The sequence below is a fragment of the Theobroma cacao genome, chromosome 1 (genome assembly GCF_000208745.1).
Source record: "Theobroma cacao cultivar B97-61/B2 chromosome 1, Criollo_cocoa_genome_V2, whole genome shotgun sequence".
Lineage (NCBI taxonomy): Eukaryota > Viridiplantae > Streptophyta > Magnoliopsida > Malvales > Malvaceae > Theobroma > Theobroma cacao.
This window is the reverse complement of record NC_030850.1, coordinates 5,735,922-5,746,985: the sequence shown is the minus strand read 5'-3', so window position 1 is coordinate 5,746,985 and position 11,064 is coordinate 5,735,922. Positions and strand designations below refer to the sequence as shown.

General features: G+C 36.4%; 1 protein-coding gene and 1 long non-coding RNA gene across 2 annotated transcripts; both read right to left on the bottom strand.

Moving 5' to 3' along the window:
- Positions 590–5,221, bottom strand: LOC18611632 (apoptotic chromatin condensation inducer in the nucleus). The gene is made up of 6 exons (XM_018129509.1): positions 4,862–5,221; positions 2,574–4,010; positions 1,857–2,054; positions 1,611–1,762; positions 971–1,431; positions 590–881 (listed from the first exon to the last, which is right to left on the bottom strand). Exons 2-6 carry the CDS (start codon positions 3,979–3,981, stop codon positions 674–676), a joined length of 2,427 nt encoding a protein of 808 aa, XP_017984998.1. The 5' UTR covers positions 3,982–4,010; positions 4,862–5,221; the 3' UTR covers positions 590–673.
- LOC108660478 lies at positions 6,689–10,197 on the bottom strand. The gene is made up of 4 exons (XR_001926180.1): positions 9,905–10,197; positions 9,240–9,311; positions 8,135–8,247; positions 6,689–7,271 (listed from the first exon to the last, which is right to left on the bottom strand). It is a non-coding gene; the product is annotated as an uncharacterized LOC108660478 (long non-coding RNA).

The window sequence follows — 11,064 nt, the reverse complement described above, 5'->3', positions numbered from 1 at the left end:
ATCATCGTGCTCAAATTTAATTTTAGACATGAACATTCCTAGTCAAGTAATCTTTCCCGGAGTGGGAATTTGGCATCAACATTGGCAAAACTGTGGAAAATGAATGTGACATGGGTTATGAAAATAAGAAGAAAAGATTCCAAGTGTTCCAGGAAATTTATGATTATCAGATACATTTATCTTGGTCATGATTAATGTGATACTCCCTGGCTTGAAACCTTTCGAGTTCTTTAAAGTTATTGACTACTAAACTTTTAATGGGACAATTTTTAGTCTATGGGTTGTTCGACTTTGCTTTCTGCTATGAACATTTGTCATGTAATTTAGGAATCACCAATATAATGAGACATTTATCCTATGGCTTTATGCATTTATGAATGCGAATTTTTCATTTTTCATTCTAGCTCCAAAACTTCATAATGCCCTACTCAACCCATCAGCTAGGGGATTTCTCTAAAATGGCCATAATGTCTTTTATATTAGCTATGTCCGAATTGAAGATACATCAAGATTATTTCCCCACACAGGACTAACCCACACCCACCATCTTTTGCCTTAATCTGCACGTACAGTTAAACCATAGCGTAAATTGAATTAGAGATGATAATACTATTGGGGATTCTACATTCCTTAAACAATTGTATGCAAATCATCATCCACAAGAAGTTAGATTCTACCAAATTAGGTCCAGTAGGAAAACCAAATTCGAGCAAAGGAGAATCAATCCACTAATAAAGAGAGCTCTCAGTTCGAAGGGTTCTAATGCTAAATGAAATTTAAAACTCAGCCCAAAGCAGCCTTCAGAAAACCAAAATCTATCACCGGACAACTTCCCTCCGCATGGCTGGAACAATTCCTTCCAAAAAGCAACACCTGCAGACCTGCAAAGATGCAATTATGTGACACTTTCTTACCATTATCTAACATACAGATCAGAGCAGCCAGGGATAAATTATAGCCTGATCCCTACTGCTTCACGTTTCTGCCACGTGCTGCTCGCTTTGCTGCAACTTGTTCTTCTGACAGAGGCAAATAGTAGATCCTAGGAGTTGCTTTGGTTTTCCGAAACAGGTCATCCAGAGTGACAATAGGAGGATCTAGTTTCTCTGGAGGTGGTGGTGGAAGAGGGAGCCGTTCTCTAACCGGTGGTGGGTTAGACAAGGGCGGTGGTGGTGGAAGAGCAGGAGGTGGAAGCTGCTGTCTAGGAACCTGTTGACGAGGTGAGGGCTGAGGCTGAGAAGTAGATTGGGCTTGAGGCGCAATAGAACCAGAAGTCCCAGGAGTAGTTGGAGTCTGAGGTGGAGCCTCCAGCCGCATTTTCACTTCCTGAGGATCAACAAAGTCAGCCACCAATAGACGTCCACCATTGGGTGGCCATTGCAGGTTATAGATGGCATTTCGTGTCTCTATGGCTTCTTCCACAGATGAATACTGCATCAAAAATGCAAAACCCCAAACAACTGATCAGATCTACTGAATCAACCCAACATACAAAAGTCACAGAAGCAAAAATGAAAAATTAATCAACAGATCACAAAAGTCTCAGGAGAGGTGAAATCCTTGCACAATAACAAAAAAGATGGAAGTTGGAACAAAGCAATAAGTCTTACAGTAACAAAGCAATGGGTCTTAATGTGGTCCATCCAGAAGCTCGTAACAGTTCCAGTTTTCCCTAAAAGTTCTTGCACAGCTTTTAAGGTAAAAGGGCGCAAAAAACGATCAATTCTGAGGGAAGTGGTCAGAGGCTTCTGTGACGGCGGAACTGCCAAATAAGAATAATGAAACAGAAACCCTTCAGATGTTAAAGCAACAATAATAGACTTCCTTTTATATCAGACAGAGAAATGACAACTCACCAACTCGTTCCTTGGGTGTATCTTCACTAGCTGTTGAGTCTGATCTAGAGAAGTTACGTTTCAGAGAAGCAGGCTTAGTAGTTTCTTTAGGTGTGGTGGTGGGCGTAAGATTAGAGCCTTGCCGCTCTGGAACTTTAACATTGTCAGAGTTCCATTTGCGCCTTTTTGAAGGCTCATTGTTCCCTACAGCTTCCTGATCTGTAAAGACAGCTGATAAAGTGAGAATTACCCATTCACCAAAAAGCAGACTACCAGTTTAATTCCCACTAAAGGAGCAAAAGTTAAAAAATTTATTCCTCAACAACAGAGCAAACTGATTGTTATAAAATATGCCAAGAAAATTTGTTGTCTAGGCAGTGGTAATAAGCAATATACAGAAATATAGGAATGAACATTATAGCAATTTCTAGCCAGAAACTATAGATATTAACTGAAAAACAAAATATGCAGTGTTTTAACAAGTAAAACTCTTTCATAAGCACATGCATCCAGAGAAACTATTTCCTCAAAAATATTGAATACAAAAACTTAAAACAAAATCATCACATTCCACAACTGAAGCTGAGCAAATTTCAAAAGACCAACTTAAATAAGTTGTCTTAAGCATGTCTGTTAAGTAAAAACACTCTTGTCCTATCACCTAGGCTTCAAGCTATCAGTAAAGTACAAGAGTAGAGACATGCAAAAAGACAGTAACAGCAAGCCATTGTCACTTACCATGAAGCTTTCTTTTCTCGACAGGGACAGTTGAACGGCTCTTATTCTCAACATCTGCAGATAAACCATCTCCTACAACATCAACAGGACTCTCCTCCTTCAAAATAGGCAGTTCATTTTTCACACTCTTCTCTCCCATTTCCTCAGTGCTACATTTTGAGTCAATTTGTTTACTATCAAGCACATCCTCCTCCATAGAGTCATCACCTGAACTTCTATCTAAATTTAATTTTTCTGAGTACCCCATCTCTGCACTATCATTTTTCTTGCTCATGTCTGCATTTGTAACATTCTTGTCATCTCTCTCATCAACAGACACCTTGTTCTCAAGTGGCTCTTCAACATCCATTGGATGCGATTCACCACTAACTGGGACAACATTGCTGGATGATGGTTCCACCATCTCCGGCTTAACAACATCTAGGTCTAATTTGACATTATCAGCAATTATATTATCCTTTAGTTCAATCTTTTCATTAATTGACACAGAATCAGTAGAAATAGAATCAGATTTTACTTGAAACCCTAAAATAGGGCTGACCTCAGATACCTGGTTGTTTGGAGCAGAACAGTCACGCACGTCATCCTCATGTGGAGCCTTCAAACCCTCATTCTCCAGCTGGGGCTTTGAATCCTCAATGTCCAGCTGGGGCTTCGGATCATCATTCTCCAGCAGAGGCTTTGAACCCACACTCTCCAGCTGGGGCTTTGGATCATCATTCTCCAGCTGAGCCTTTGAACCCACATTCTCCCTCTGGGGCTTCAGATTTTCATTCTCCAGCTGAGACTTTGAACCCACACTCTCTAGCTGGTACTTTAAATCATCATTCTCCACCTCAGACTTTGGACCCTCATTCTCCACCTGGGGCTTCGGGTCCTCATACTCCACTTCGATATTAGAATTCACATTCTCCCCTTGTCCTGAGCTCTGCAAATCCTGTCCAGTCAATTCTACCTCAGATACCACAGTCTCAGTAACTGTTATCTTGGTCTGCACTGTTGCGGTTTGAATAACAGGCTCCTCTTCCACCAATATGTCCCTTCCTTGAACTCCTCCATGACCCAAAGCAGCTGCACTATCATTAATGTCAACCTGAAACTTCACCCCACTCCCCTTCTCAATCTCACTGTCACCATGATGCACGACCTCTTTAACAGTCTTAGCAACAACCGGCTCTGCTTTCTCAATCCCTTCCTCAACTACAGGCTGGGGATCAGACTTAAAACCATTATCTGCATCCTTTGCAGCATTTTCCCTTTCAATTCGAAGTGCTTCATCCAACCGTTTTACCAAATCCTCTTTCAAGCCCCGAGTTGTCAACTTCCGCCTCTTAAGTTCTTCTTTCAACTCTGTAACCCTCCATTGATCAATAGGTTTATTGTCAAGTATTGGATACCTTGATGACATCTTTTCCAACCAAAACTCACCTTCAAAACCTGTTTGAATTAGATTTCTTACACAATCATTCACCAGATAATCCAAAAAACAAAAAGATCCTAGCAAAATATGCACAGTAATAAGAGAACACCCATGGTTAATCAAAAGAAGGCAAAACAGAACATATTAGGGATTAAAATATGAAGTTAAACATACTTGCAAACCCGAAACAATAATGGGGCCCAAGAGTCCAACTGCTTAAGCAATTTGACTAAGATGTAGCAATGGAAGAGAAAATCGTTCCCCAGAAATGAAACCTAAAGAGTTGCAAATCCTCATGGACAATGTGAAAGAAAAAAAAAAACCAAAAGCATTATAATAACCGTAAACCTCTAACACCACGAACGAACATTTTTATAATTTGCCTCGACAATATATCTTTTCTCCAAAGATGCAGAAAAAGACATTTATTTTCTCCAGAAGCTCATTCCGGAAATCATTAGTAAAAAATGTGATATCACATAGGATAAACCCATTCAAATAGCAATATTTGTTACAAAACATTAATTCAAGACGTCAAAACGATCCTACTTCTTTCAAGATATATAAATTCATGCTAATTTTTTTTACTTATAAATAAAAGACCCAACAAATTTCTTGATTGCATAATGCCCCAATAGCCAACAAAATTAAGACATAAAACACACTAGAATAACCATTTTCCAGCCCAAATTTCCCATAAACTAGCTTCCAAAACTAAAAATCTCTTGACCAACGAACATAAAACGCTGCCTTATCGAGAAACTAATGAAAAGAAACAATCAATCCAAATATCAATCATAAACAAAAAAAATTCCAATAATGCCCATAAAAAATGCTGGCAGAGACAAAAGAGAGAGAGATTACTCACAGGATTATATATTTGGGAAGCCACGAAAGGCCACTTTCTTTAAAGGGGAAAGAAGTGAAAATTTTATCTGAAAATGCCCTAATTTCAATACACAAAACCCACCATTAGAGCAAACCCTAGTTTTCAACAAAGACAAAGTTATCTAAAACAAAGGAAAAAGTGAGACGAAAAAACACAAAATTAAAAGAAAATAACAGAATGGCAAAATACAAACGAGCCTTATGATTTTTTTTTCATTCAATATAATTCGGGGAATTTTTTTCGGATTTTGAGAAAAATGGGGAAGAAAAATAAAGAGAAATGTGAAATGAGGGTTTTTAAAAACTTGCGTCTGGTAGTATCGAACAAAAAAGGACAAGGCCAAGTCATCTAGAAATACTGATCTTGGTTAATTTAAAATACCCAAATTGCCCTCATATCTTTCTGAGGGGAGATTCATGCTTATCTCACGTGATGTTCTTTTCATTTTAATGAAATTATACTTTCTACCCCGTGATTTTTTTTAATTTTGCGAACACCACCTTAAGGTGTTTCCTTGAGGGGCATATTTATCTTTTTTTAATTTTGCGAATTTACGTAAAATATTTAAAAGAAGTAAAGATTGCAATTTCCCAAAAGAAAATAAAAGATATAATTTGGAGACATCATAAAAAACATGCAAATTCAATAATACATTAATAATAAATAACATTAGGCAATCCTATAAAAGAAAAACTAATTATGATAGGGAATAGGTATTTGAGTATTAATTATGGAAGAGATACTATACCCAACTCTAGGTGGAAGTGGTTGGGGCAATTATGTTATTTCGTTTGCTTAATGAGATAATATTAACTTTTATTAGGATTTAGATTATAAGCGTAAGGCAACTCTTTTGATTCGAGAATACCATTTTCCACATTCAACAATCGAAAATTGAAGTTAGAACTTTCAAAATTTTAAATATTACGTTGCCTCTTCAAAAATTTATACTTTACTCCCTAAACACTGCTTAGTATCTTAGTTACTACTTACAAATTATTATATATCAAATATTATCACAGTAAAATAAATTATTAATAAATCAAGCAAATAAATAAACTAAAACAAATTACCTTGATGAAACTTGAATCTGAAAATAGCATTTCCTTGCTATTGAGATGTTGCCTCCTTAGCTTGTCTAATCACTAGTGTGTCATGCAATTTGTCATATATTATGAACAAAAACTGATTTGTGAATTTAAATTAAAAAGAAATTTCGTAGAGAGGTCAATTTGGGAATTCCAACCCCAATCTTGAGAAGCGATGTAGCCTAAGAATCTAACTCAAATGGACTCAAAATCCGAGACTGAGTAGAACTTTACTTTTCTGACCCGCAATAACTCAGACTCAACCTCCACTTGTGAATTGTCCCATGGCCAGTTTCTATTGTTCTAAAGGCAGTTTTGGGTACATTATTATTAACGTAATTTTCATTGTTGTTATTAGTATTATTTTTATTGCAAAATTAAATAATTACTGCAACCATTCTCACCATTGTTTTTCCATCTGAGCAAAGCAAAAAGAAGTCTGAGTTGCTTTGCAACCTTTTTCAGATTCTTTTTCTGCCAGCCCGTTGACGCTCATTGCTTTTTACTTTGATGGGAATTTCGTCCACATCTCCCAGGGCCCAACCCCACCTTCCTCCAAACAAATCCGAAAGAGAGTTACTTTTGAAGTACAAAAGAAAGCCCATATCCCCAAAACCATTTTCTACATCAGGTTTGACATTTCATTTCACCCGTAGGAAATAGTGCATTATGGAAGTGATAGCTCTGAATTTCAGTTTCACAAAGTCGAGACAAAATCGAAAAGCAAGTCCCCAAAGATCTTTGGGAGGCTTCATGACCGAATTTGGAACATGGACCAAAAGTTTCCGAGGCCCAAAGTAATTATGTCTCTAGACTCTAATGCATGAAATAAGAACAAACTGCGAAAGCACATCCACAATGGTGGTTGTGCCTTCACAATTAGCCATCGCAAGGAAAACAAGCTAATAGAGGAAGACAAGAACCCTGTGCCATCGCGAGAGTACTCGAAGTCAGGGTAAGAAAACTTCAGCATATCAGAAAAGGGCCCTGGAGTACATTTCCCTCGCACAATGGACTAAAGTAAATCTCAAACTTACTAATATTTAAAGCATAAGCAGTGTGTTACATGAAAATAAAGTTATCAAGATGGCATTTTCTCTTGGTGCTTACTTGTGACTCCACATTCCATTGATGTTGCCCCTTGCTTCATCGCATCTCCCCATGTGATTGAAAGTTATTGCAGGATCCTACCTACTCACTTTCATCATCACTTTCCTGCAAACTCAAATGGTTCATATTCCTTTCAAGAGGAGGAAGCCCATCTTCAGAATCGTTGGAAGAACCCTCATCTTCACTGACGTCTGCTCATATGGCATCAGAAGTCAAAAGTATCATCAGGTCACTCTTAAAAGGAACGTATAGATTCGTAGCCATCATTGATGTGTAGATTAAATAGTAACTTAGATTGTATTCTGGACTTATAAGGCTGTTATTACCACTTGTGAAAATCATCAATGTGTTGATTGTCTTCTTGTTTTAATCAAAATTGTAAGTAATTAAATCCATATCAGGTATCAGGCCACAAAAGACAAAAAAAGTTCCATGTCAGCTAACAATGAAGATTCTTTCAAACTAAACGAACCACCAGATAGACTTTCTGAAGAATAAAAAGCAAATTAGAGAAGGCAAGATTGTGTGTGTGTCAGTTTGAGCGAGGAGGGGATAAAAAGCATATGCAGCTTTCATTTGAAACAGCAGCAAGAAAGTACTGGTAATTCAGCTGGTGTAAGCCAAAGATCAGAATTGACATCATTCCTGGTAAAAAATTGTATAGCATGGGCTGATGACAAAATGAGAAATTTACACTTCTGGTGGTCTCAAAATGTGAGAAGGTCTAGAAATACCCCAAAATATGAATAAATGCAGAATGTATGCGCCAAAAGGTGGAGGTGAAGACCAAAGAAGACATAGGTGGAAACTATTAAAAAGGACCTTGCTTTTACTCAACTTGCTCAAGTTATGGTCCTAAGCATAGCACAATGGCATAATAGGACCCACTGTAACCAGCCGCATATGGTAGGAAAGAGCATTAGATTGTTGTTGTCATAATCATCATCCTATACTCCTATTCTCAGTTCCACAAAAATTTGCAGATGTTGCTTAAAGGTTATATGGAAAATTTCTTCTTCTTTTTTTGGCTTGACAACTGCAAAAGTAAATTTACCTTCTGCATCTGGCAGAACCTTAGGAACCTGACTTTGTTGGGAAAGCCAAGAATTTTGGACTGAAATGATATCACCACTATTTTCACATTCAGAATATGCCTTCAAAAGTTCCCTGCACCAATCAAATATGACAACAATTTGAAAACATGTCAGGAAGAATGTCATAATTCCATTGTAAACAATGTTGCCAGAAATCGATATATGTTATATTATTAGCAGTAAGTACATGATATGGATGCTTTCTAGAATAATTTTCAAAGTAACCGTAGTTATTGTTCGGTAACTTCTTTACTTTAAAGGATGTAGTTGGGCCTTATTTTCTGATAATTGTTCAAAGCTCTGATATACATTCCCAGCTCACATAAATTTGTAGCCTTGCCAGTAGCTAACCCGAGACCAAAATAAAACCACATTCCCATGAACTTGAGACCCAAGTAGTGGATACCAGACACGATAGATGGAAATCAAAAGCATGAAAAACCTTCCCTCTTAACTCCATGATAAAAAAAAATGAAAATAATTGATCACGCGCACTCTTGTATGCTTGTGTTTCAGGGGGACTTCAACATGACCAGGTAGCGTTAATAAACAGAGGCCATAGATTCATGCAATTTTGGGCATAATAGATTAAAACAAATTATTACATAAATAAACAAAGCCAAAATCATGGCTAGGTTGTAGCTTTTTTTATATTATGCCTACGGAGTTTGTGATTAAATGGATTCATAGAGTAGTTGAGGGAGGACAATTGCTTAAGTTTTAAGTTACTTTCTTTAGTGAGAAATAGAACAGAGAACTTTGTCTATTTTGGCTCTATTCATTTGGATGGGCATTGAATCAGGATTTTGAGAGATCTCATATAGACATCAGTCAGCTCTAATATGGAGAAATGAGAATTTAAAATTGAATTCCAGAGTAGCAATTTCCCTTGCAATACCTTCGGAAAGCAAAAAAATAAGTGACTGCTAATTCATCTTCAAGCGTAGACTTGTAATATCTTTTCAGCAGAATTCAAGTTTTCATTGATGTTTTCCATCTTACACATGGATCATGCATTTTGAGAAATTTAAACTTTTTTGGGCCAAAAACTTAATAATAAAGTACCTGTTGAGGGACAGGAAGGCATGACCCCATTTGAACTTGCCTAACAACAAATTCGCAGTTTCCTCTTCCCCACTGTTATATCAAAAGAAAGGAACACAAATTCGGAAAATTATATTGATGAACATATCTGACACTCAGTGACATATTAGCTTCCCAAAATGCGTCTCGGAAAGACCAAAGCATGTTGGACCAATCTTACTCAAGTTTGGAAACAATGCCAAAACTATATGTAAAGGATGCATCCTTAATTTTATAAAATGCCAAAATTTGAAGATGATGCCAAAGCTCCTTTGACATTCTGTAGTTAGAAAGCAGCATGACTGGTACAAACCAAATTGCCACAATATCTAACAGATGTCCCCCCTCCCATCCATGGAACATCTATAGCACATAAACAATTTACATTTAGGTCATAGAATAAGCTCCAAATGTTGATTATATAAAATAGGGTTCATACTCATTACAGCTAGCATATTATTCTATGGCACATCCTTCCCAACAGATTCAAATCACAATATTCACCATTCTAAAACAGAACCAGAGCTCATAGCTGTTAAGGCATGCACATGTCAAAAAAATAAAATGGTTGAAAACATGTTCTCAGGTTGGCAAGACAAGCACTAGGTGGTGGAAACTGTTGAAATGGTGGTTAAAAAGAAAACTACCATATCAGTAAAGCTGCAGATAAAGCTTCTACACATGATAGCTGACATGGTCGACCATAATTTACTGGGTTTGCAGCCACTAGCCACGGCACTGCAATTCCATGACACTCATCAAATTCGTAAAACAGGACAACTGAAAACAATGGAACACCAATAAAATATGAAGGACTTTCATTTTGTTTAACGTATGAAGGCCACTAAAGTAAATAGTAAAAATTTGCACTAATAAGCACAGGAAAAACCATTATTAATTTCAAGGTGTCATTTAAATTTTGTCATCAAATGTTATGCAAGTTAAAAGTAATTGATTTCATATACAAATACTATTGTAATAAGACATCAAATAGGTAATAAACACTTTATAAAGTAAAAGTAACTCATCTGTGTCAAAAATAATAAAAATCAAATTGCAACATAAAACATATATCTCACTTTTCTGAAAAATGCTACTACTACCAAGCTCGGATATTATTGATATCAAAACATTATCAAACACCTCATGGACTGCAATTCCACAACAGTGCAAGAACAATGACATCAACTTGCATTTATGTCATACAACCAAGGCAATCTATTTAATTCATACAATTCAATGAAAAAAATTCAATCAAGAAAGAACTCCTGGCTTGTTGGTGTGACATGATAAGAATAGATCAATGGGGACTTCTTGGTGTTGAAATCATTGACAAGGCTTTCACTACTATTCAATGAGATTTAAGGAAAGGTTTGCACCATGTTAACTGTTAAGACACAAATGTGATAAATTCAGCCCCTGAAGACATCATATAGATCTCCAACCTTGTGGATAACAATTGCGTGTACTAGCAGTAATGATGTAGCCGAAAGGTTTAGGGCAATTAGTACTCAACAATTAGGGTTAGAATATGGTTGATTGTGTTGGAATAATAAAAAGATAATTGGGTTTTCTAAGAAACCTCTTGAATAAATATTCAAAATAACAAAAGATGATAATAATAATCTTCTACCTAAGATACTTATTTATAATAATTAAGATAAATCCTAATCAAATAGTAATGCTAATCCTAAATAAAGACTTAAAGTACTAAAATTCTAATAAATATAGGAAAAAGAATTTCAAACTAAATAAATAAAATAAAATCCTAAACTAACTAAAATACTAAATAAATTTTCATATGCGC